The sequence below is a fragment of the Mugil cephalus genome, chromosome 15 (assembly GCF_022458985.1).
Source record: "Mugil cephalus isolate CIBA_MC_2020 chromosome 15, CIBA_Mcephalus_1.1, whole genome shotgun sequence".
NCBI lineage: Eukaryota > Metazoa > Chordata > Actinopteri > Mugiliformes > Mugilidae > Mugil > Mugil cephalus.
Window position 1 is genome coordinate 21,864,512 of NC_061784.1, and position 27,005 is coordinate 21,891,516.

At 41.1% G+C, this 27,005-nt stretch overlaps 1 protein-coding gene across 2 annotated transcripts; it reads left to right on the forward strand.

Annotated features, from left to right (window-relative positions):
- Positions 1-863: 863 nt before the first annotated feature.
- On the forward strand, positions 864-26,435 carry jakmip2 (janus kinase and microtubule interacting protein 2). 2 transcript variants are annotated; one of them, XM_047607531.1, is made up of 24 exons: positions 866-1,063; positions 10,704-10,954; positions 11,527-11,781; positions 11,891-12,133; positions 12,457-12,666; positions 13,035-13,133; positions 13,376-13,522; positions 13,641-13,781; positions 13,929-13,985; positions 14,986-15,108; positions 15,268-15,396; positions 15,784-15,867; positions 17,035-17,097; positions 17,288-17,386; positions 19,004-19,105; positions 19,219-19,272; positions 19,362-19,427; positions 19,515-19,583; positions 20,100-20,177; positions 20,344-20,394; positions 20,806-20,958; positions 21,603-21,668; positions 22,290-22,366; positions 24,095-24,242. In XM_047607531.1, exons 2-23 carry the CDS (start codon positions 10,826-10,828, stop codon positions 22,338-22,340), a joined length of 2,469 nt encoding a protein of 822 aa, XP_047463487.1. In that variant the 5' UTR covers positions 866-1,063; positions 10,704-10,825; the 3' UTR covers positions 22,341-22,366; positions 24,095-24,242. The 2 variants fall into 2 exon arrangements, with proteins under 2 accessions (XP_047463486.1, XP_047463487.1); XM_047607530.1 differs by lacking the exon at positions 22,290-22,366 and having other exon boundaries at positions 864-1,063; positions 24,095-26,435.
- The last annotated feature ends 570 nt before the right edge of the window (positions 26,436-27,005 follow it).

Consider the following 27,005-nt stretch of genomic DNA (forward strand, 5'->3'; position numbering starts at 1 on the left):
CGCTTTGAGAGCGCGCATTGGCTCCGCCTTAATTCATGCAAAAATGTCGAATAAGTTAAGGAAATAGTGGTACAGTCTACGGGAACAGACCCCAAAACCGTGCCTTTGGTGTTAATTTATTCTGCATGGTGGAAGTAGCAACAGGTTGGCCTACACCCGCACACCCTTAAAAGATGAGGGGGGTCGCCATCGTTACAATTCATCAAGCTCTCAACATCACTTACTTAAACAGAACATAAAAGGAAACTACCGGGGTAAATTTCTAGTGCATTCAGAGATGAAGTAGTAAAGAACTCAGTTGCTTACAATGATAAATATACAATCCTGAACAGGACAATGAGTTTGGGTTTCAGTAACTGTGATATGTATATATATATAAAAAAAAACACCGTCTCAAATCTAGGCTTAAAACAGAAGAAAAAAAAACACGTTTGTAGATCCTTCAGAAACTCTGCGCTCAAGCTGACCTTCCGGAAATTATACGAAAATGATAATAACCTGTTAAAAGTCACACGTCCATACCTACATCCTGTTACTCTACAGACCTTGTAGCAGAAACTGATGGGGATCTGGAAAAAAAAGCAACACATGAATTCAATCTTGCAGTCTCCACTATCTAAAGCGTCATTAGGGGGAGCTGATGAAGTCTTGAGCAAGATCTGGACTGCTGCCTTCAAATAAAAAGTAAAGCAAAAGGCGCTGGGGGTCCGGCTCACACCCAAACAAGATCTGACAGGGTGGAAATAAGAGAACGAAAACACGAAATGAAGACATAAATATCCGAACCAAAGGCTTAAGGGAAAATAAAAGTTTATTTGCGGCGCGCTGGTGGACTGCAGCGGTACTGGAGTGAGCTCATTCTGGCTGCACGGAGAGGAGGGAAGGCGGGGCTCCCAGCATCATCACCACCGGCCATCACTGCTTCATTGTACGGGGCTGCTGCTGATGCGGAGATCACAGCGGAGGGGGAGATATTTTTTTTTAATAAGAGAAATAAGAGGATGCCAATGGACACGATTTCACACAGATTAGCAGAACGCACATGATGAAAATCCATCACGAGGTAAGGCGGTGGACGCTGATGGTGATGGTGATGGCGCCGGGTCGGTTTTATCATCGTCTGAACTGGGAGTTACTAGCGGGCCTGGCGGTTTGAGTCACATTGATCGTCTCAGTGGCAGGAAGCGAGATGTGGGATTTATTTATGCGGTGCTTTGATTAGAAAAAAAAAATAAATAAAAACATGTATTGGTGAAGGGAACGATGGTTTAGACGCGAACCACCTCATAAACCCGAAAAGCGTGCTTTTATTTGGCCGCTTGGCGTTCCTTTATTCTGCACGTCCGAAGTAGCACAGCCCGGCCTACACCAGCAAGCCCTTTAAAGATGACGGGGATGGAGTCTGCGTCCGATTAGGGATTTGCGCCGCCATGCACAGTCTTCTCGCTCACGACGGTTGTTCGGGCTGCCTCCAGTAGCCCGCCGTCTGTCCGTCCGTTTCTACCGCTCCTGGGGGGGCGGCTTTTGGTAGCCGTGCTTGTTGTGCAGCGATCCAGCTGTTATTTCCTTGCGCCCCAGGTAAAAAACCGGATGCGCATCGGCTTCTATTCATAATTAAACGCGTGGTATTCTGTGTGTGCACTTTTCCGCCCGGCACATCGCCACACATTAGTCGTGAACGGATGCTGCAGTGATGCTGCAAGAGGGATGCTTGTCCACAGTGGGCTGGTGGTGGGGCCTCCAGACTGAAGCACACAGCCTGTTAGCCTGCAGCCGCCTCAGGGTGTAACACTGGCCTGATTTCACCAGCAGCCAGGAAGACATTTGTCACACTATTGTTTTAGGGTCAGCAGATGCAGAACTGACCACAAGGTTCATTCATTCATTCATTTATTCGAACAGATTAAAACCAACAAGGTAATTATTTATTGGCCATAATGGCAATCATGCGATTAGGCTTGATTTGTCCTGCATGTTAGATTAATAGGTGATTCTGTATCTGTGCATGTGTGAGTATGAATGATTGATCCTCTCCAGATGTGCCTTGTGACCCGTCCAGGGTGTTCCCCACCTCCACCCAGTGTTACCTGGATAGGCCTCCCCCTCTGTCTAATGGATGGATATATTATACAGGATAAAACCAGGGTTAGGGCAATCATCATATTTATTTATTAGTATACTGTGTGTTATTCTGAAATATACACTTCATTAATACTTTAATTAAGTAAAAAAATAAATGGATGACTTTCTACACTATGGTTTTGGTACTTGAGTTCCAGATCTGTGCCACTTTTTAAAGCAGATGTTTTAGCTTTAGCAGCATTCAGTTTACTAATCAGTTTACAAATTTAAGCAAACCACGGAGCAGACGTAAACCTCGGCCACCGTCCTGCACCATTTGCACAGCTCTGGACGTTTTTTGACCTCAGGCAGATGGATTAGAAGTCATTTTTTCTTGGACTGAACTAATATGCAAACCAAAACGAAGCCTGGAGAGTGCTGCTACACTCCAGCCGATGCAGTGACACTTTAAACCATGCTTACAACTAAATCGCACCCTATACTGATTAAACTCAAGTTGCTCATTCACACTGGCATTAGTGTAACTTGTGCTGATGCAGTTGCATAACACAGATTATGGGGAAGACGGGAAATAGTGTTGGAATGTAAGATTTTATTTGCTGGATGAAGACCAGGGCGGAAAGTAACGGCTGATGGAGCAGTTAGGAACACGTGGACATGAAATCACTAAAGAGATTTGTCTGTCTAGGTCTGGTATTAGAGAATGTTTGATCGATGTCTGTGGCTTTGCCGCTTTGGGTTACTCCACATCGAATTATTAAATGTATAATTTTCTACGGTTTGCCTGGTATGCATATCTCACATCACGCGTCGTCTTTAAGCCGAGAGAAAAGTCGGCAGTAGGTTTCATTTAAAAGACATTTGCTGCTACATGTTAAGTTATTTTATGGAGCGTGGTTAACGTTGACTCCAGTTAGAATGGTTTCATCCTGGAAATGGAGGGATCAATAGCTTGTTGTCCTTTCACATGTCCCTGAGTTAATATGAAATGGCCAGTTGTAAGTGTCAGAAGGCCCAGAGCTGATGCAAGCCGCAACCGAGCAGAACGTCGCTGCTGACTCTTCATTTTTTTTATGTTATGTAAAACTAAAGGAAGTGAAGGAGCCACATTTGGCCTGAGTCCGTTAACATGCCGATGGGATTTCAAGATGGAAAATATGGGAAAAAAAAAAATTCTCCATGCAACTAGATGATCCAATTGCGGAAGTGAATTTACTAGTTGATTATTAATTCAAAAATGGTTTGACCTGGTCACTGGGATATTCTCAACCACACACAACGATAGTGTTTCTGTTGAGGATATTACTGTCTCCCTCTTCGTGATTTACTGGACACAAGTGTCTTAGGGTTCTGTGAGAGGAGACACTGTCTTGGTGTTTGGTGCCATGGAAAGAGGCCTTTTCCTATTTTTGTGTTACAGGAATATGGTTCAGCCACGTCATCGTGGATGAGCGGTTATGGTCATCTTCGTGGGTATTTTTGTCAAGTGGACATGCGTATTCTTAACTCTGGGAATTCAGCCAATCGCAACAAACTCTGTCTGACCACCCAAACTATTCCATTGGCCCAGCAGGTCTTTGCCAAGGCATAATCAACTCCCAAGGGAGCGACTGCACGACAACTGAAATTTGCAGACGATGAAGGCCAGTGAAGTCCAAACACAGCTAAAAAAAATAAAAATATGGCCTAAAAAGCCCGAAAACATTTGCATGTGGTTTGTATCTTGAGGCCTTATAAAGTGGATAGTCCGCAATGAGCCTCTGCACTGCCGCTCTCGCAGACTCCGTCTGGAAAATCCAGTGGCAACACTGAAATTTAATGTCTGAGTAATCAAAAGTGGGTCAGTGGGCACCATTGTGCTTCCTGTTGTAGTATTAACCGTTCACAAGCACATATTGATAATGCATGCACCACACACTCGCATCAAGGCTACGGGAAGAAAACGGAGCGTTTGAATGCAGGGTCACACTGTAGATTATTATGTTTTTTGTCTTATCTCTTCCTTAAGACCGACTTGCGCACCACCTCCCATTCACGTAGGTATTTAATCATCCACGCGTGTCCTTGGTCCGTTCAAATAGTGTTCCATTTGAAAAGGTTTGGGTTTTTTTTTTTTACGTTTGGGAGCTCAGAGATTAGTTGTTAAAGTTTCACTAATTAATATCACAGGAGTACATGTAATGTAAAAAGTTTCTGGATAATTATTGTCTACCTCTGCAGCTCTATAGAGCTTTTCACTCCGTTTTTGCTCATTGTTTCAGTTCAAAGGACAACACATTTATTGCATGGCTCAGTCTTTCCACTCTAATCCACCTTGCAGCCGGACGCAGCTGCTGTCAGTGAAAAGCTCTGATAAGCCTGCTGTGTGTTACTTGTTTGGCACCATATAGTTCAGAGATATGTCCAGCGTAGACAAAAACAGAGAAAAGTGGAGGGTGAATATTATGACGAAAATGCAGCTTGAACTTTGGGCTAATATTTGTGTGGTGAACACCAGTACTTTTCCTCCAAGTTAATGCTAATGTTGCTACATGCCTGAGGGATTAAGGCAGATTTATGGTATTGTGTTAGCATCTGATTATGTAGCTCATCATCTACACAAAGTAAAAGCTCATGGGGATGCAGCCAAAACAAAGGTTATGGGTTCACTTGCGTACGACCCTCCGACAACAGTGCATCCAACCTGGGTGATGATACTAGCAGATCTCTCTACGACATCTCCATCCGACTTAAAACTGTTTCTTACACGGCCATAGCTAGCAATGAAGACGTGGTTGCATAAGTGTGAGAAAGACCAGGGCGCCCCATGCCAAGGACTCCAGTAAATGAGCAAACATGTGGTATTAAGATTAAAGGATAATGCTAGTAAGTAGTAATGGAGTATTTGCCCTTTATAGCTTTATTGCTCGCTTTTTACATATTGATTTAGATCTTCTTAAATTATAGTTAAAGGGATGAACCATCTTCTGCTCAGTAGTTCGTAGAAGAAAACTGGAAACCGCTTTTTGCACAATCTGCTACTTCAAACCCTTCTCTGATCTGAGTGGAGCGTTTCACTTAACTTTTTTTCCTTCCTCCATAAAGTCCTTCTCCGTTTGGTCAGTCAGTGTCATTTCTTATTCGAGAAGCTGCCACTGCACTTCGATTACGATTTGCTTTGACAACTACTAGGAAAATGATTTAAGGTACTGGTGCTCTAACTTGTTTATTCTACATTTTTTAAAATTTTATTTCATATTTCTAAAGTCATTTTTATTTATTGGTAATTCTACTTTTGTGAAGATGATAACGGTGGGTGTTGTTTTTAGCTTTTTTCCCAAAGGAGTGCACTCAGTAATACACACTGTTGTTGTCATTTCTCATTTGGCTTCTTATTTGGTCTATAAAAGGGAAAAAAATCAATCTGCAGTGTGGATAAGTTGTTCTTAACTCATGACTTCTGTAGGAATTTCATTGTTCTTTATTTTATGGCACATGCGGATTTCGTCACCTCTACTTTGCAGCACAACCTCTGCTGCAAAAGACACACAGGAATCATTTAATTATCAAATCATTTTAGGCTTGTTCTGAAGTTTAATTGGGAGATAATTATTAAATGTTCTATGCTGCTGTCACTTTGTATTTATGTGGAACACTATAGTGTCTACGAGATGAAGCTATTATAATGTGACTAATTAGTTTTAAGCCTATTTAATAACAGCTGAAATCCTGCTTAAGTGATAAATCTCCCACTCCATACCTTCCCGTATGTATATATCCTGCACAACCAGGCATTATTTATTTATTTATTTATTTTAATTTCAACAAAATGAACCACAGTCCTACCCCTGAAATCAGTTAAGCAACATCACAAAAAGAGGAGTGAAAGTCAGCGAAAGTGATACGTTTAAAAATAGAAATGGAAGTCAAAACAGGTTAGACGGGGCCTACTGCCCATGGATTTCCGATGATCCCCATGTGCTGGTAGATTATATCCATTTGTCTAGCCGGCAGAGTGTTTTCCAGTGGAATGTGACAGTAATCAGATTGACTTGGGCTCAAGGCCAATTCATATCTAGCCCAGCACTGCAGAGCACTATCTGGCTTCTGTGGATGGTTTGTAGGTTAATACAGTATTAGCAGTAATGGTGACTTGTGGTTAGCTCTGCATGATGATGGTGCATTCAGCTGGAACCAAGATGAAGGTAGTGAATCATCATAATTCCCACCGTCATTTCTAGCTTTATTTAATTTATTTTATTTTTTTGCACATATTTTTGCTTATCTTGCCAATTGAATTTTCACTAACTGGTTCATTAATATCAACAAATGAAGCATCATTAAGTTAATGATTAAGAAGTCATTAGTTATATCTTTTATAATTGGGGTCTTCAATGTTTTTCAGGCCAAGAGATTAAGTAGGGACCCCCTACCCTCTATATTCTATATTAAATTGGCCTAGCGCTGTTTATATTATATTTTTATAATATTTAAAATCATTAATTTCAATATTAGCTATAAAAATAACTGTGGAAAACATATAAAGAATTGTTGGATTCAATTTTAAACTTAAAACATAGCTAAATGTTTACTAAAATATGTTGGATTTCAAATTCAAATTTGTGGGAGAAAATTAAAAAATATGAAAAAAAAAAAGTTTAATCAACTAAAGATTTTGCGACCCCCCTGCAGTACCATCCCGGACCTCCTAGGGGATGCGAACCCCATGTTGAAAACCTATGTTTTATAATATTTTGTAAAACAGAAATTCAAAGTCTTTTTTTTTTTTTTTTATTTTATATGTAAAGAAAAGAATCTGTAAAACATTGTCTAAAGTAATAGAAATGATTAGGACAGCGGCAGAAATAACATTTAGATGGAAAGGATGGTTCTTGCCCCAGAGTATGCTAAGAGCGGCATGTTGCAGAGGTAGTTGTCAGGTAAACCAGGAGAACGAAGGTCTGTTGAGTAAAAATAAAGGCGACCCTTAGCAAACCAAAAGGAAGGATGAGATATCTATGCAGAGTTCAAGTTTTTGCCATTTTTATTCAGTTGCAAGGTTTCTGTTAATGTGTATGATGTGTTAGCGACTAAGTGACACACGGGACACTTGGCTAAAGGGAAGCTTAAAAAGAGCAGCAGCAGTGTGACCTAAACGTGACCACTGCTTCATCTCTAATCTGCATCTCAAAATCTTTTAAGCGATGTTATGTCATCACCCTTCAGATTATGACGGACGCGTCCACCTCCTACTGAGTCTCCGTGGCAACGCACAACCCGTCACATTCTTATCATGCCTTTTGTGTGTGGTTCACGGGGAGCATCCGGTTACAACCCACCTGAGACACTAATAACAGATCTCCCAGAAGTAGCAATTAAAAAGCAGTTTCAGTCACTGCGTGTTCAGGTTGAGTTTTTATCCGTGTGCACTATTGAATCAAATGATCATCTGAGACCATTTAGAACGGGTGAGGACGTTCTCCAGATAAATGTGATAAACCAGTGAGCTACCGCATATTTCTTGCATTGAATGTTTGCCTGTGATTTAAATGATAATGATAATGATAATAAACTTTATTTGTATAGCTCATTCCGTGCAAACACTGGAGCTCAGTAGTGCTTCACCATTAAAGAAAGAACATTAAAAGCAACATAAGAACATTTAAAAACATCAAGAAAGGAAAGAGATAAAAGAACAATAACAGAAAACTTCTTGCCCTAGCATTAGAACAAAGCGTTCATGCTGGTCGATGACCTATAGTCTTGTATACACATGATTCAGCTATTAATACTTACCATCAGATATTTGTGGCCGATTTAACAATAAACATAAATGAGAAGGTAATAAAATGCCACAAGATAATTGAAGTGTTCCTGGAGGCTGATAGTGAGTTGATGTACTTTGGTCTTAGCCCATCCATGAAGTGCTTTTAATACACGGAGCAGGACCTTGCTTGACTTCAGCAGGACCTTTTTTCTCCCTTCTTGCATTTTTTCAATTTGCCATTACAGACGACATCAGTCCAGTTCTTGGTCGGAGTAGATTAGCACTAAGAGGCGTCAGGTGTCTGCGAGTTACCCGTCGGTCATTGTTTCAGTCCCGTGTTTACCTCTTGACATTTGTGCGTTCAGTACTTTGAACGTCAGGACTTTTATTCTTGCAGTTCCTGGTTGTTAGTACTGATAAGTTAGCTAGTCTTGAGTCAGCAAAGTTCTCACTGTTACGCATCTGGTACAGACTTTCAGTGTTCTGTAGGAGCTTGATAATCGTCTGGGTCAGTTGCTTGGTGCAGTTGACCGATTCTGGTTTAGGAGACATAGTTTTAAGCAGGAATTAAACATGAATATCCAAAACATGCAACAGCGTCAGCATGTGTGGATTCAAAGCAAACTGTTGCGCTGCAATCTACTGTAGTCGAAGATATACAGTATATACACTGCCAGTCAAAGGTGTCCCCAAACTTTTGACTTTTGTCTCCAGGATGACTTTGAGTTTGGGATTTAGAGAATTTGGAGGCCAGGTCAACACTTTGTGCTGTTCTTCGTGTTTTTTAGCTGTTCCTTTTTTTTTTTGTATGTGTGTCTGTGTCAGGCTGCTTCCTCTATCTAAGTATGATACTGTATAGCACTGTATGTTCCCATAGCAGATTAGGGATGGAGCAACATATTCTAATACGTGTATCTTCGTGTTATAAAGACATTTTATCCAACCTGATAAGCCTTATTTTAGGCCCGATGCCAGTATAGATTGCCCTGACGTTTTGTAATTAAAGTCACCCTGATTAGCTCAGCCAGTAACCATGAGTTCAATTCATGATGTTGACAGCAGCATGTATACCAGCTGTGTGTGTGTATATATATATATATATATATATATATATATATATATATATATATATATATATATATGCACCACTTTCCACAACTGCTAAGCAATAATAATCAATATAATAGCAATCAATGTAATGAAGACTCAAGGGCCACTCAGTACACCATTTTGTTGGGAAAGACATAGGGGTTTTGTCTTTGATCTTCATAAGACGTTTGCAGAAGTGTGTGATGGTGTGGATGAAGAAATTTTTTTTATTGCTGATTATCAGGCTGGAAACAATTACAAAACAAGTTCTGAAGAGTTTGGATTCTACAAATCTAGTCAGACAGGCAGTGACCAAGCAGAGGTCTTCCTGTGAGCCTCACAAATATGTACAAATTACCAATTTTCTTGAATAAGCATAAACGAAAGCATGATATTACTCTTTCATTTGTTTGATTGACCTATCTTTGTCCACAACGGGAAAATCTACTGAAGTTTTTAGTCACTTACATGCAGAAATCTAGAAAATCTAGAGGGTTAGTGTTAGGCTTATTTCTAACCCTAACCTAACCCTAGCCTAGACGGACTCACTCTCTCATTGGTTTGACTATTAGAAAAAACAAAAGTATAAACTATTTCATGCCCTGATACGTCACCAGTAATGAAAGTTTTAGAGAGACCATGGGAATTCTTGTTAGGCCGTCAAGTTAAATATTCAGCATTGAACTTTCTTAATTAAAAATTCCACATAGAAAAAAATCTTTCTCCCATAGCAACTAAAGTAATCTGTGTAGGCTCACTAACTGTCAGACAAAGGTGTCCACGCTTTCTCATAGTCTGACTTTAGTCTTCGCCCTATCCCGACATAAGCCTGGTGCCTGCGACACCCAGCTGGTTGTTGGCTTTCCGCTGACCTCAAACAGTGAGCAAAGCAAAGCCAAATAATAGGGCAGGACAGATTAGCCCAGACTCTGCATAACCGAATAGCCATCTGTTCCAAAAGACACTTTTCTGGAATGCTGCACAGCCATTATGGTTAAGACCATTACACTACCTGGGCGCTTATTGTGGCCCTCCACCTGCAATTAGATTATCAAATTTGTGTAACTGCAGGTGAGGATTAGTTGTTAACTGAACCCAGACATGTGAGTTTTAAGTGTGCACCAGTGTCAAACTGCCCTCGTTTTGACTATGTTTTTGTATATGCTTAAATGCATCTCTGACAGTTTTATATCACTGAGATTTACTTGTCATGTTATACTGACATAATACAGTTTAACACATTGCATGTCACATGCGATGTAGTTTCTTGAGATACACACCACTGCATGATTACAGATTCCTAGAAACCAAAAATGATGATGGCAATGAGGAATTTAATCTAGAAAATTTAGTTATGCAATTTCTGCCCATATGGTCTTTTTTATTGCTTTTTCTCTCAGACATTCAGTTCTGTTGTTAGTCAAGAGAGTTTAACCTCTTCTCTTTGCATGTCCTGCATTGTGGTCTTCTGCTATCTGAGCATATTAAACCTAAATGCTTCTCGGCAACATTTAATTTGCTGTCCAGACCATGTTTGAACTGTAATATCTAAAAATATAAGTTTCCCAAAACATTAACAGTTATCTGCAAGGCTGCTTGCACCTCGGTCAACCTGTATGTTGTGTGCACTCCCACTTAATAAATGTTGATATGCTGAAGTAGATTGTATCTGCTAAAAATCTAAAAACTTCTCTTAAAATCTGTCGTTAGCCTCAAGCACATATAATTTGAAGACACAGGCTTGTCTCATTCGGTCTCTCTTTTTGTGTCTCCTCCAACCCTCCAGCCCTTGTGTCTGACAGGAGAATGAGGAAGAGGAGGAACTGGAAACCCTGGGAGCACCTTGGAAAATTTCTATGAAGTCTCGATGAAAGCAACAGAAGAGCCTCTCTAGTTTTTTTTGACTCGATGGCTAAGAAGGGGCGTACGAAGGGCGAGAAGCCCGAAGCGCTCATTTCTGCCTTACAGGCAGCCAATGAAGATCTCAGGTCCAAGCTGACTGACATTCAGATAGAGCTGCACCAAGAAAAATGCAAGGTACTGCACAAAAATACGAACACATACAGTATATGTGATTTAAATATGATCCATTCTGTCACTTTGTGTCTGTTTCAGCTTAAAGGGATGAAATTTAGCCACTCACCGTATTCCCCAGAATTGGATAAGTCAGAAAAAGCGTTTTTAAATCGGTCCAGGCATTGTCCTTATCTGGCAGGGCAGCTGTTAGCTTAGCATCGCCGCTGTAATGTAGTGTTGCCAATTAGCCAGTCGTTTGCCAAAAGTTATAAAAAAAACTCAAGAATTTTCCTATTTACTTCTTGCGAACTGTACATTCACATCGACTACAAATGTAGGGCAATTAACATGAAGGGATTGCCTATGGCAGAAAGATTAGACTAGGGACTAGTTCTGGTAAAGCACCACTTTACCAAGCAGCACCTGAAAACCAGTCACACGAGTGTATTGACGGAAGTTGGGGGTTTATTATTTATTATTATTTAATCTTTAGCTCATATTGGCAATTTCAATTGAAAATTTAAATTTTTCTAAAGAAAACTAGTAGGTATGTACGTAAAATACTCGAATCCTTCTCTCTTCTCCTCTTGAAGGTGAGCAAGCTGGAGCGCGACAAGGTGCAGGAGGTGAAGCGGGTGCGGGAGCAGGAGCAGCACCGTCACACTGCCATGCTAACAGAGCAGCGCGCCAAGTGGCACGAGGAGAAACAGAAAGAGCTCCAGGCTCTCAGGGAAAACCTGACGCGGCAGCATGAGCAGGAGCTGGCCCGCCACGCCAAAATCAAAGACCAGGAGAACCAGAGGCTGAAAGCCGCTCTGAGCGCCATACGCGACGGCAGCGGAGAGAAGGTGAGGTTAAGCCGAAGACGTGGAGCTCACGTTTCAGATGGCAGATGTGAGTGAGACACCAAAAGTGCGTTTGCTGAAATGTGCGTCTGTCGTGTCGCTACGTCTGCAGGTACGCACAGCACTGACCCTGGAAGCCAAGGAGGAGGCCCGGCGCTTCTTTGACCAGGAGAGAGTGAAGCTCCTGCAGGAGATCGCGGAGCTGAAGTCTGCGAAGAAGCAGACGGACGAGGCTCTCAGCAACATGATCCAGGCCGACAAGATGAAGGCCGGAGACCTGCGGGTGGAGCACCAGCAGCACCAGGAGCAGATCTCCAAGATCAAGTGGGACTGTGAGAGGGACATCCGCAGACTGGTGTGTACAGTCGTCACTTGAACACTGATGACAAAATGTCTTGTGTGGGATGGAGCACAGTTGGGTAGATTTGTTTAAGGTTAATGCTAAACTACAGGTGGGCGTGGCCACAAAATCATGTTTTTTTGGTCCATAAAATGTCTAAAAATACTTAAATTTCCTTTTTTTCTCACAACAGTAAGAAAACAATGTATTTACTGTCCTCTCGTACAATGTTAAACTAACAAAACACCGCAAATTGTAAAATTTATTAACAGAATGATAGAATAAAATACATTAGTTGGGACTTATTTCCTACGTCATTTCCTTCTCTTTCTTTCCAGGTGGATGAAATTAAATCTAAGGATCGCACTATTTTCTCTCTGGAGAAGGAGCTGGAGTCCACAGCTGGTTACTTGCAGAAGCTGCAGCTTCAAAAGGACGCCCTGGATGAACAGCTGTTCCTGGTCAAGGAGGCCGAGTGCGGCTTGGGAAGCCCGAAAAGGGAGATACCGGGCCGGGCTGGAGATGGTGCAGAGCACTGTGGCAGTCCAGTGAGTAGAGAGAATAGCAAGGAGAAGACGTGGTCATTCATTTCCAACATTAATATCACCTGTTAGTTTCAGATCTAGCTTTCATGAAACATTCACAACATTTCAGTTGTTTATTTGGTCTGTGCTTTCATTTCAGAGTAATATTAGTTCTAAATAGTATTTCTGAAACTTTTGACCAGTAGTGTATAACTTGTTGAAATTAATCTTTTATAATTTTTAATGTTTCAGAACTCTAACCTCAGCTGATGTGGTTGTTTAATTGTTATGTAACTATTGAAGGATGTTTACACTGGCCAATAGTAGATATACACTGATATACATTTTCCACATATAAGTTGTGATTGGTCAAATTATTGTTGCTGTTTCAGGACCTGAGAAGAAACCAGAGGCGCATGGCTGAACTCAACTCAACCATACGCAAGTTGGAGGACCGTAACTCACTGCTGGTCGATGAGAGAAGTGAGCTGGTATGACCAAATCATCGAATTATTGATTCATAATAAATAATGTACAACGGTTATATATATATATATATATATATATATATATGTACAGCGGGTAAAATAAATTTTGAATTCATCACAATTTTTCATAGTCAACATATTTCTAAAAGTGCTATTGACATGATATTTTCACCAGGTGTCGGTAACAACTACAGTAATCCAGACGAAACCAAAACAAATAAGAGATTTTTTGTTTCCCCCACCAGCTGAAGCGAGTTCGAGAGTCGGACAAGCAATGCAAGCCCCTGCTGGACAAGAACAAGCTACTGAGTAAGAGGAATGACGATTTGACCCAGACGATCCAGAAGCTGGAGGACAAGCTGAAGAGCCTGGCCAAGGAGAACCTTGAGATGGTCAGTGCAGATCCACATCAACATCATACCATATACTTAAAGCAGACTGCCATACAGACGGATGTTGTGATGTTAGGGGTTCATTTCTCTTTTCTCTTTCTGTGTTGTGCATCTGCAGAAGGAGAGAATAAGCTCCCATCCGCCGCTGAAGAAGCCGAAGTCTCTGAACGACCTGGACCAAGCCCACGATGACCAGGAAATAGCCTTTCTCAAACTTCAAGTCCTGGAGCAGCAAAGCATGATTGATGAACTGGCAAGAGTAAGTTTGATGCATTCAAGCTTTTTCACTGTGTTTCACCTTTTTAAACGCACATGTACGCTGACGATTTAATGATCTCCATCTGCCTCTGCTCATAGCTAATAGTATTTGTGTTTTCTTTTTCGTTGCCTTTGTCTGTTTTCCCAGGACCGAGAAAAACTGCTTAGAAAGAAAAGACATAAAAGAAGCACGAGGTCGTTAAAGGTAGGAAGAATTGATTTTATGACTTCTGAAAAATGTGCATTCCTGTTTAGATAAAATCCCTAAAGCTCGCGAAAGTCTTGGGTTCAGGTTTAGGCAGACACTTTACCACACTCCAGCTCCACGGAGGTACTGCAGAGGGGTTGCAAAATTTTTGGTTGATTAGACATTTTTATATATATTTTTTTATTTTTTTCCCCACATTAATATGAGCTCTCATCAGTTTGATGTCCTTGGCCTGAAAAACATTGAAGAGCCGCGCCTTAAGTGATAAATGTGTGATGTAAGTGATGTATTTAGAGCATTAGAACATCAGAGCTGATTCAGACACTTGTCAACATTATCACATTAGACAGCATTAGGCCACTTCCTCTTCATGGTGCCTAATAAATCAGTTCTGCTCAGTGTTAATGCAGAGGTGGACCTTGAAGACCACATTTGATTCTGATTTGAGCAGAGCATATTTCCTTGATCTTCTCTGATTGACTGAATGAAAACCTCACTGAGAGGAACAGGTGTGCCGAAGTTACCAAATATGGTTCCTTGCCCCATAAATGGTTAGAATGTGTCAGAATGTCGCTATATACCGACGTAATATAGCACTGAAAAGCAAGTGGGTTATCTGCTCCTTGTAAATGGAATAATGAGAGAATAACACACACCTGGACATGGAACAGCCCATACTTTTGGTCCTTTAAAAAGTGAGAGGCACATATACAAGCTGTTGTAATTCCTACATCGTTCACCTGATTTGGATGTAAATACCCTCAAATTAAAGCTGAAAGTCTGCAGTTCAAGCAAATCTTGTTCATAGTGGTGTATAGAGCCAAAGAGATGATTGTGTACCTGACTGTATGTATCGCACTGTAACTTTAAGCAAGTCAGTGCAGCAAGTCCTCTAGAGTGTCCTAGAATAAGTCAGAAAACAAACTGAAATTGTTTTCTAAAGTTAAACACAAGGGAAAGAGTGAGGACATAGTCCTTTCTGTTTTATTCTCTGCAGAGGCCCATTGTAGTAGACACCTACTTCGGGTACGACGAGGAGTCTATGGACTCTGAGACATCCTCAGTCGCTTCAGTTCGGATGGACAGGACCCCTGCTACTCCCGACGAAGACCTGGATGAGGTGAGGGCTTGTCAGCGACTACAATGACTACATCAGTATCCTCTATTGAGTTTTACCTCCTTGACCTTCAGCATTGATATCAAATCCGTTCAAGCTGCACCAGATGAGGAATTATAGCCTAACGAGATTTTGACCCCTTTCCTGTACGTGTCAATTAAGGGTCTAGCAAACGAGGAGTCGGAGCTACGTTTCCGTCAGCTCACCAGAGAATATCAGGCCTTACAACGAGCCTACGCCCTGCTGCAGGAGCAGAAAGGAGGCATCCTGGATGCTGAGATGGAAGCCAAGGTACCGCACATGTTGTAGATGGCGATAAAATCAATGTGATTTAACATTTAGCTCAGGTTCAGTTCATTACTTTTCTTTATTGCATATGTACTGAATGCGTGACAGTGTTACATGGCTGCCATAAGACTATTATATGATCATTCCATGGAGTCCATGGTTTATCTCCTTTCCTTTTAACTAGGTGCTTGTCCTCATGATCAGTTATAGACCAGAGTTACTGATGTGGTCTTTATGGCGATGCATCAAATGTGCTTGACTCTTAATCAGAACTGTTTACTTCAGGCTTCATATCAGCTATAGATGGTGGTTTTCTTGCACCAGAGGTCAATGGACTCCCACCTCCAGTGGCTCACAAACTAATGCAGGTCTGTTTTGCTTGTGTTTCAGGCTCAAGAACAACTCCATGCAGACGTTCTCAGGTATAAAGCCAAAATAGAAGACTTGGAGAAGGAACTAACCCTGAAGGGACAGGTAGGAAATGGATTACAGTAGAGTAAGTATTAGTCCGTCAGTCACTTATGTAGAAATTGTGCTCATGTCTCAAAGTAAGTAAACGATCAGTTGCCCCCTCACTGAAATCAGCCAGGTCCCTCATTAGTTTCGTCCCTGTGGAAAGCATGACCAGTGCATTTAGACATTCGTGATACCTAATCCGTTCATGATACATTGCAGAAAGTTGAAGAAAGTTGATTTAATAAGATGAGTCAATGAATTGGGCAATTTGCAGCAAGACTGAAATCCCCTAAAAGGGACCAGCAGCAAAGAAACTACATTCATGAGGACAAAAATGTCTGTGACACTGACAGCTAGCTTAGCCTTGAAGCTAAATGTTGTGGAATAAAGTCTCCTTCCCTTGCCCTTCATCGTCCTATGGCCTCCAGGAACAATGCATACACAATCCTCCGGGTTTCACATCTGTGTAAAATGTAGTCACTGCTTAACTGTGTGAAGCCTCTAATGGGACGGTAATTGTAACTGTAACCTTAGTTGTAACCGTAGTTACACCTGTTAATTTTGGGATTATTTTAAGGATGTGGTTTTATTATAATAATAAAGATTCATGTTGTGTATTAAGTAAATTAATTAAAAAATAATAATAATTTTACATTTTAAATTGGGCAATATTTTAAGTAGGACTTTGCAGGATTTGGTTTATTTTGTGATATTTCTTAATTAGCTCCTGCACTTCATTTATTTACAGGTGTAACATTTCAATAGTTATCCATTAACCCCTTAGTCTGAGAGGAGTTTTGGTTCCTGCCTGTTCACAGTGGGATGAGTGGGAGTGTCAAAGTCTCCCTGGTCTCCATACTTGTGTCTAGACCGTCCTGGCATGTTGCCGATGATTAATGAAGACCACATAATTCAAAATTGCAACCCACATATTCCCAACTAGACAAGAAACCAAGGTTATGTGATAGATAAATAATTTGTTCGTCATCCAAGAAAAATATACAAAAACTTTAGCAAAAATTACAAATCTTGTCTCTTGTTTCAGTGTCATACCATTGCGAAATTTTGAATTTGTACATTGTTTTAACAGGAAGAATATATATGTATATATATATATGTATCAGTTTATTAATCTATGAACTGCTTCAAACCATCAGTTGATCTGTTGTCACTGTCGCCTATCAGGACTCCAAATGGGTGGAGGAGAAGCAGCTGTTCCTGCGAAGGAATCAGGAGTTAATAGAGAAGGTTGGACTCGAGTTTTATTTCCAATAACAGATAAGTTTTAAAAATGTCGATGTTAAATCTGCACTGCTGAAGCTGGTTTACGTAACACTTTTTAGAAATGGACCATTTGGTAATGAGCATCGTTTAATCGAAGGTGTTTCCTACAGTTGTAGTTGCCTTCATTCATCCAAAACATTTTTATGGTGTCTAGTTGGAAAAGCTGGAGTCAGACTGCAATCGGCTGCAGCAGGAGCTGCAAGACTCCCGAGACCAAAATGAACTGTTGGAGTTTCGGATACTGGAGCTCGAGGTGGGTCACAGATTTTTCACTCTCTGGAGTCCAAAACTTGAGTCTTGCAGCTAATAAATAAGTCTTGTGAGTCGGACCCAGAATTCCATTACTTCCAAAGACCTTTTACTAGACACGTTATAGATCCAGCCGTGTGAGCCTAGATCTCGCTTTATGGAGTTTCATGGAACCACTTTATTATTCCGAGAACACATCCTGAGACCATTGTTAAGGCGCCCTATCGGGTTCCGAGGCAGGTCCTGTCAGCACATTCATCACCCAGATTACCCTTTTATGAGCTCACATTAACATTTTACTGGGGCTTATTGTGCAGCCCAATTGTTTATTTGTTGCAGTCGCTTGGGCCATTATTTAAAAAAAAAGTTCAGTGGGTGTCATGGGAAGAAACAGAAATATATCCGATAGTCCCTGCAGTGATCTCATGGTCTCATTTCCAGGAGGTCAGTGACTCAGAGATGATGTAGTTTTGTAAATGAGATACAGAAATGAAGAGTGAGGTTTTAAAAAAAAACAACAACTTTGCAAATATCTGATTTGTCAACTGACAGAGAATCAGGATAAGGAATATTAAAATACTGTGCAATTTTAACCTGTTAGGAAACTAATGAACTACAGGTTTTTCCCTTGTTGAAATCGACCTGTGAAGTTATTGACTTGGTGATGAAGAGAGGCAGCTTGTCAGGCCGATCGCTGGCCTTTAGTCTTCTGGTTCGTGCTGCAGTGCAGATACTGACGGCAGCTTGTGAGGGCTGAGACGCCACCTAGTGATCACACAGGATAGTGTCCAAATGTCTTCAGTAAAAACCCTTAATGCACGTACACTACAGGCCAGAAGGTTGGATGCAAGTCCGAGTCTTTAGTGTCATACTGAGAACATAACGAAATTTTGCAGAGACCCCCGGCTTAAAGGCACAAATAAATACACAAACATTTAAATAACACTTGAATAGAAAAACCACCCTTAAAGTAAAAAAATACGTACAAAGAAGGTGTAACAATGAACATAAAGTGCAGCTTCGTGGAAGTAAGTAACCTCCTCTTTAACAACAGCACGGCATGTACGAGGCATTCACTGCCCAAGAGATATTTGTTTGCAGACTCTCACAAGCCCCAAAGAGTTAAAGCGAATAATACAAACTGTGATTTGTTTTTTTGTTTTTTTTTTTTCTTTTGCACTGAAGTTGTGACTCTTGCAAATGTTCTCGACCCCAAAACTAAGTCCTTCTTTTCTTTTGCTCACATTTATTCAGCAATGGTCTGGTAACATTAGTGTACACTTAAAGGTAAACTGAGGAAAATGGTTCATATCAATAGAAGCGAAGTCTGATCATGCAGTAAATACATAGAACTCATGCTGCTCTTTTAAGAAAGGCTCCGTGAACAGAAACTTGAAGCTGCTTCCAAATGTTTGGCCTGTAGTGTCTGTATCAGGTGTGTGTCAGTTTTAACTCTTTGTAGTTTTGCCCAGAGAATATCACTCACTGACTGATCTCAAACGTACAGAAAGAGTGCAGAGAACTGAAGCTTATTTGAGATAATCTCGATTTAAAGACAGTGCAGCAAAATGAAGCGAGGAGTCGTCAGTGAATGACGTTTTGTTCCTTCCTGCTGCTGTAGGAGCGCGAGAGGAGGTCCCCTCCATTCAATCATTTGAGGATGCATCCGTTCTCAGAGGGAGTCAGTGCGTTGCAGATCTACTGCATGAAGGAAGGGGTGAAGGTGAGCAGCAAGTCACTTTATCGGGTTAATCATTGAATAAAGCATATAACAAACCCAAAGCAGAGAAAAGTAAATGTATGCTCCTGTTACGTATATTTAAATTCTCTTTACAGGACGTGTGCATTCCAGATCTGATTAAACTACTTGACATCCTCGGAGACAACGGGGTAACATATATTTATATTATATAAATTATAACATATAAACATCTTCTAAATCAAGCACTTTATTAATATTTTGTTTTCCATTTTGACAGAACTTAAGGAACGAGGAGCAGGTGGCCATTATTCAAGCCAGCACTGTTTTGTCGCTAGCAGAAAAGGTACGACTGGTAGTTACATCACCGTTGATGTGGTCGCAGAATATTCTGCTCTGCTCTGACCCCTGTTTGCTTTGTGCTGCCCTCTAGTGGATTCAGCAGATCGAAGGGACGGAGGCGGCGCTGCACCAGAAGATGGTGGACCTGGAGATAGAGATGGTGGGTTTCTGATACAACTGATCAGTGTTCTGGGATAAATAGTGAGACGAAAGCGTCTCCTGCACATGCATTTTCACCCCATCTATCATCCTGAGTCTAAAGCACAATGGTGTTGCTAATATACGTATTTGCAGATGTATTTGCAAATGTGCAACTGCAAATCTGTGCAAATTTGCTCAGTAAGCTCCAAAAATTTTTTTTGCAACCATGACAGTATTTTGCAGCTGGTTTATTGAATATCCCCTCTTAGACTCTAGTGGTAAATTATCCCAATATAACAAACATTACTGTTAGTTATAATTATTTTAGTTATATTATAGACCTAACACTCAGTATGGCGTAATGTACTCTTGAACGTTTTATTTATTCGCCTTTGTTCCATACACCCTCGCTTTAAAAATGTTGGCTTTAAACATTATAACTGATGGAGGTCAGGTGTCATGTTACAGCTGAGCTGCATAAAAGAAAACCTTTCATTTATTCTGATGAATGTTCCCACCGCCTCGCTGTGTGCAGGAGATGTTCTGTAAACAAAAAGGATATCTGGAAGAGGAGCTCGACTACAGGAAACAGGCCCTGGACCAGGCCTACATGGTTGGTCACAGTCAACATCTCATTTCATTTACAGACTCATGCTGAAGTCAAATGGTTGTGAGAGGATACTGTAAAACTTAAACTTAAACTCTGATTAATCTAAACGAAAGTATGACAGTAAAAACCAAGTAACAGGCGTTTCTTCTTCCTTTCTTCTTCTCAACAGCAAATCCAGGAGCTGGAAGCAACTTTATACAACGCCCTGCAGCAGGACAAGGTTTTTTTTTTTAATTTAACTACCTGCAGTACATCCTTATCAGTTAGATCACAGCTGTCAAACACACGGGCTGCCAGAGGCTCTAATCTGTCTGACTGTAGTTTTTCAATGCGATCCAGGACCACACAGCAGACGACTCTGTGCCAGAATCAACTGAAACTATTCTCCTAACATACTGTTCTTCTTTGTGCTTGAATCAGGAGTTGTTGTCACTCAGGTTATTGCTGTTTTCTTATTGGAGTTTGCACCAGTGAACTAGGAATAAAATAATAAATAAAAGTAGAAGAGACACTGTAGATCTACATGGATTCTTGCAAACTGAACGTTCGCGCTTTGAAATTAGGAAACAGGCTTTAAGGACATGAGTTTAACTAAGGGATGTTTTTAATCCAACGCGTTTCCTTCCACCAGGTTATAAAGTACGGCGAGCCTCTGGATGAGCTCCAGAAGGACGAGCTGCGCACGGCGGTGGAGAAGCTGAGGAGGCAGATGCTGAGAAAGAGTCGAGAGTACGACTGCCAGATCCTCCAGGAGAGGATGGAGCTGCTGCACCAGGCCCACCAGGTCTGTCCTCGTCTGTGCCTGTTAAAACAAAGCGTTACAGCAAAGGTCTTAAACAGGAATGCAGAAAAATTCTAGATTTTTTTAAAAAAATTTTACGCACAATATTGCCCCTGCAAATTTATGTTTCTTTAACACGAATACAACATAATTTAGAGAAGGGAGAAATGGAGGCAGAAGACGTTATCTTTCATTCAGCGCTTCACTCATTCATTGATACAGGAGTCGTCTCAACAGCGTCTCACACAGAGCGTCACACTAGCTGAGACCTGTCAATCTAAGCCTCCCGGACACAGTAGGCCCCGCCCATATCGCTGCTGAGCCAATCACGAGGCTGCATATTACACGCTGATTCTGTCAGGTTTCCCTCAATTGTGAAATCCCAGACTCACGCTGCAATATTAGCAGAAGAGAAGCTAACAGTGCACGATATATATATATATGTATATATATATATACAGTATATATATATATACATATATGTTTATGTTTGCACATGTTTGAAATAAAAAAATTAATACATGAATAGCTTAATATTGAGCAAAATGATAATAATAATAATTTATATTTATAAATAGCACCAGAAAAAAAAGCAACAACAAAACAACAAGATTTGTGGGTCACAGTTAAAACCATTTTTCTTGCAGAGAATCCGTGACCTTGAAGACAAGACAGAAATCCAGAGGAGGCAGATTAAAGACCTGGAGGAAAAGGTACGATGTGTTCGATGTCTTTCTGTAAAAGAAGAAGTTAATTCAACTTCAGCATCAGATTCATGTTTAGCTCAGTTTTAGTTTTTACACACAAGATGAGACAATCAAGGATATTTTTTAACCCTAAAGTGCGGTTTATGCCTCTGGAGGACATGGAGCCGTAGTGTGGCTCGTTGTGTAACTACGCCACCCAAACACTAGTCGGCGCTGTTTCCTTTTTGACAGGCGGATACATTTTTTTTTCTACTTCCTGCTTCACCTTCAACTGTGCCGATGAAAGACGCGTCATGGAAATGTTTGTCATCCCTCAGTTAACCTTTCCTCTGTCATTATTGATCCCAAACAATCAATTTAAATATTGCAGAGATGGAGAAGCAGCCAGAAACAAGCTACGACGTCAAGTTCACAGAAGCATAAACCGCACATCAAGATCTTAACAAAACAAACTAAAAATTGATAATTTAGAACAAATTTAGAACAAATGAAGAAACTGTGGTGTCAGAGTGGTTTGATTCTCACTGATTCTCGCTGGCCCTGTCTGGCTGTTACTAACGTATCTCCAGTATCTCTCTAATTCTCTCACTTTCTTTCTCCCTTCTTCGTCTTTCTTTCTGTCTGCAGTTTCTGTTTCTATTCTTGTTCTTTTCTCTTGCCTTTATCCTTTGGCCTTGAAGTGTTTGGCGTGTCCTGTAGCAGAGGTGAGTCCTGTGGGCTTCGAGCAGAACCTTCAAACCTCCACCAACTCTTTGTTTTTCTGGACCTCGGTCAAATATTTACCAGTTAAAGTAGAAGCTGCAGTTTTTTTTATTATTATTATTTTATTGGCTTCACTAATGTGAATAGTCAGATGTTTTTCCTCATCAACATCTTCTGACCTACTTCAATCCACCAGTCAATGGTTAATTCTAACAGAATTTCACCTGTTCACCTCAAACTGTACAATAACATGTGACCACTGGGTGGCGCCAGACTTTCCACAAGTAAAAAAAAAAATATATATATATATCTTTGACCCTGGTCTGTAAACTCTTCCTGCTTGCCTCCACCTAGAAATATTTAGCTTATTATTTCTTTTTCTTAACTTTCTCAGCATCTCACACTATGTATTTTTCTTTTTTTCCCCATGTGACATGAGCATAACATTTTAACTTACTGTCTAACACTGACATCAACATCAACATCAGCATCTCCACATCTCTTGTGTATTAATTTGCTGTCATCTCTGGGGAATTAACTTATGTTTCTGCATGTGTTTTTAGAATTTAAACAATTTGAACAGTTGTTGTTTTTTTTTTAATATATATTGATTTCAGCCACTTGGGGGCAGCACAGTCCATCGCCAGTAAATCTGTGTCACTAAAAAACAGCTGCTCTGCTTTGGCTGGATCTGGAGACAATGAACCAGAACAGTTAACTTGTAGGCTTACACCGATCAGGCATAACATTATGACCACTGACAAGAGGAGTAAGTGACACTAAAACATCTTGAGACAATTCAGTATTTTCGTGGGAAACTTTTGGACCAACCTAGACCAGACCAGACACCCCCACCCCATAGCAGCGACACTCAGTAGGATGCACACAGACACAAAAATGGTTCTAGATCCCAAACTGATCACGTATCTGTGACGACGCTGAAGTCAGCTTCCGATTCGGCCGAAATGAACTGAACGTGCAGTATGACTGTTTGCCCACTGATTGTGTTGTTTTACACTTCTTCATATGAAAACATTTTACACATTTTAAACAAGACGTTAACTTTGTCTGACACCCATTATTGTATTTGTGAAACTTTTATTTGATTTGTGAAAATGCTAAAGGGGTGATTTCAAGCCACCGTACGTAGGCTGCTCAGATCTGGACTGGATTAATCTACAGAGGCTAAACATTCATCATAACACTGTCTCTGATTTGTAAAATCTTTATTCTATTTGTGAAAGTGCAATAAATGCAATTTCATCAGTGTGTAGTAAATGTGGCTTTGTTGCATTTTCACGAATAGAATAAAGGTTTCACAGATACAGTAGCAGGTGTGAGACAACGTTAATGTCCGGTCTAAAAGAGGGGAAACAGTCGCACTGCACATTCAGTTCATTTCCCCTTAAGCGCCGAATCGGGAGCTGACCTCAGCGTCGAGTGTCTGTGGGTCCATGCCCGTTCTCTGATGAGCCACAGCTGTTTTGGTGTACAAGGGTGGCCATTAGGCGGTCATAATGTTATGGCTGATTGGTTTAGAGATTTAGCGGAGATGAGGTTGTGTGGTTATAATTCTCTGCGGGATGACAGACCTGCCTTGAGTCTATTAATGTGCGTTAGTCGCATCTAAACACTGTTGAATGTGCCCAGTGTGCGTCTCTCTGTTGTAATCCTTTGTGACTCCTCTCTTTCTCTCTTTCTCTCTCTTTCTCCGTCTCTTTTCCTCTCAGGTGGTGTGTCAGCTTGGAGATCTTGTTTGTGACCGCGGTGTTATTTATTTTCTGGACAAGCGTGAAGCGGTGTGCGTAGCGGTGGCTGCTCGTGTCATAACATCAGTGACTGCTGTCGGTGTAGGTGGATGTGATGTGCGTTGGCCTGTTCACACGTCAGATGTTATTTTTTTATTTTATTTACCTCTCGTTTTTAAATTATTTTTTAACTGGGGGTGGGGTTTTTTTTTTTTTTTTCTGGATGCTGCCCCGGGACGAGCAGTGTCGGATGCTAAATGTCACTTCGGACTGCAAAGAACGGGCACGCTGCTGGAAAGACACAGCAGATGCGGACACGCACATACGTGCACACATAGTTTATGGACACGCATGCATATACAGATGCATGCAGATGCAAACACACACACACACAGACACACACACACACACAAGCTTTGACTAATCCAAACCAAAGCCTGAGAAATGTTCTCTCTGCCATGCAGGGTAATAATATGTCACCCACCACCATTTAGCCAGAGTGGGAATATAAACAGACAGAAAACTCATAGACAACGAGGAAAACAAACCACCAGACCGACCACAGACGCTCCTCTTTTTCTCTTTTCTTTCCCATTCCAAACCTCGAGAAGACGTCCTTCCGCGAACGCAGCCATTGCAACTCAGGGCCCACGAGTGCAGAGGCCGTTTGAACTGGTCTTAGGTCAAACCGTGTTAAGGGACTCTTGGGACACGGTGTCTCACCGGCTGGCCTGACGTCGCCGTTCCCAGAATGGTGCTTACACAGACTGCTCGCACTCTCCGGAGGTTACACCTGGAAAAAAAAAAAAAAAAAACAGACGGAACCACGCTGCAGAAACTGGTGTGCGAGGACCCTGAAAGTGGGACGCGGGACCCTCAGGTTGACGCGTCTTCACCGGACACACAGAGTGACAGCGGGGAGATGAAAAAGGAAAGATTCTGGGGGCAAAGGCAACTCTTTGATCCGGCTCCAGCTCTCCACAGGAAAGCCTACGGACTGCTTCTTAATTTTTCTCAAAAGCCAGCAGACTGCAAGAGCTTTACTCTCTGGTTTCTCTCTTGTTTTTTTTACCACTCAGATACTGTGTCCCAAGATTTCCACTGAGGAAACATCCCTATTCTGTATTGTAATATATATATATATATATATATACATTGTTGATATGTACATGTGTCTGAATTATTTACTCTAGTCTCCTCCTCACGTTTTCCTTTTTTTTATTTGTGACTGGTGGCACTTTTCTTTTTCACTCTGATGCAGCTTGAACAGTTGATGTACTCGGCAGTTTATAAATGACTTAAAAAAAAGGGTATAAATTGCTCTGTTTTATTGTGGTGACGGCTGCAAAGATGAACTTTATTTCGTTGAAAATAATAACTGAGAAATCGTTGGAATAAGAATGTGGAATAATGGATTATGTGCATCCCTCTTTTGTTTTTTTTAATATCATTTTTAAATTCGTCTTTACTGTCACAGTGGTGTTGCTCTGGCTGACCAGCAGGGGGTGCTGCTTTGAACATGCCCTTTAAAGTTCCACTCGAGGGGACTTGTGATCATGCTCGGGCTGGTTGTCTGGTTCAGATACGTGGAAGGCCACTCCACTGCTCCCAAAAATGAAAGGGCCGTCTCTTTTTCTCCCCTCTCTCTCTTTTTAACTAACAGAATCATCTTTGATACTAACAACACTCTTTTACTCAACGCCACTGGGCGCTTAGGTGTCCACCTCCCCAACATGAAACAGGAGAAAGTGAATGCAACGCTACACCTGCTCCACTTGTCTCTCGCGAGGCCGACTCTGCCCAGCCCCTGAAATATTTACCAGTCGACCGTGCTTGTTCCCTGTGTATCCGAGCTAGTGTATCTGCCATCACATCACCCCCGTGGCTCCGTTCACCGGCCGGGGTTTTGCCTCTCTGTGGGATCTCCTTACGTGAAGCGGAGAGTAACTACATCCCCGTTCACTTTATCCCACCACGGGGAACGACTGAGACTATTTTTGTGCAAACTCAGCTAACAAGCAGTTGCCTTAAATGCACTTTCCCCCCTTTTTTCTGCTCCTACTTTCCTTTTGAGCTCTTATTTTTTCAGGTTTATGTACAGTATGTTGTAGATATACGTTACATTCTGTGTAATGTATACATATTATATATATATATATATTTTTGTTTTTATTTCTCAGAGAAGTTTTTTTTTAATGTTATTCCCGTCTGTCTTCCAACGAGAACATAATCCCTCCTAATTTAATTTAGGTTATTTATTAAACAAGAAAAAAAAGAGTAATGCTGTAAAAAATAAAAAAAAATAAAAAAAAACAATAATGGCCTTTGATCTCAAAGATGAATTTGTCTTTCTTTTAATTACAGGCATTTTGTGACACTTTTATGTTGAAGGGGAACATTTTTAATGCAACTTTATTAACGTTGCATCAATAATAATTCAAATTGTCCCGAGAAGTTTATCAAACCTGGAGCCAGGAACCACGACATCGAGCACAAACACGGTGATGGTGGCAAGAAACCAGGAAGCAGCTTATATGGGAGAACCCATCACCTCAGGTCCTGCTGTCTGAAGAGGGGGAGAATGGAGGAGAGGAGGAGGAATCCTAAAATCATGCACCCACCTGGGCCAAGCTTATATGTGGTGTATGATACATGATACTAGGCTAATACAGGATACGTGCTGATTCATGACACGTGGGAGGATGACAGTGGATAAAAAGGATGAGTGCACAGTACGGGACGTCCGTGGTGTCGTCATTAGATTGTAGATGAGATGGCCTCTGTCAGTGATCAGTGAATTATGCTTTGTCACAGTTGTCACTTGTCTTGCTCCTTTCTACAACCCTACTCCCAAGTAAGATTTAAATCTTATCGATCCGATTCTTTATTGATT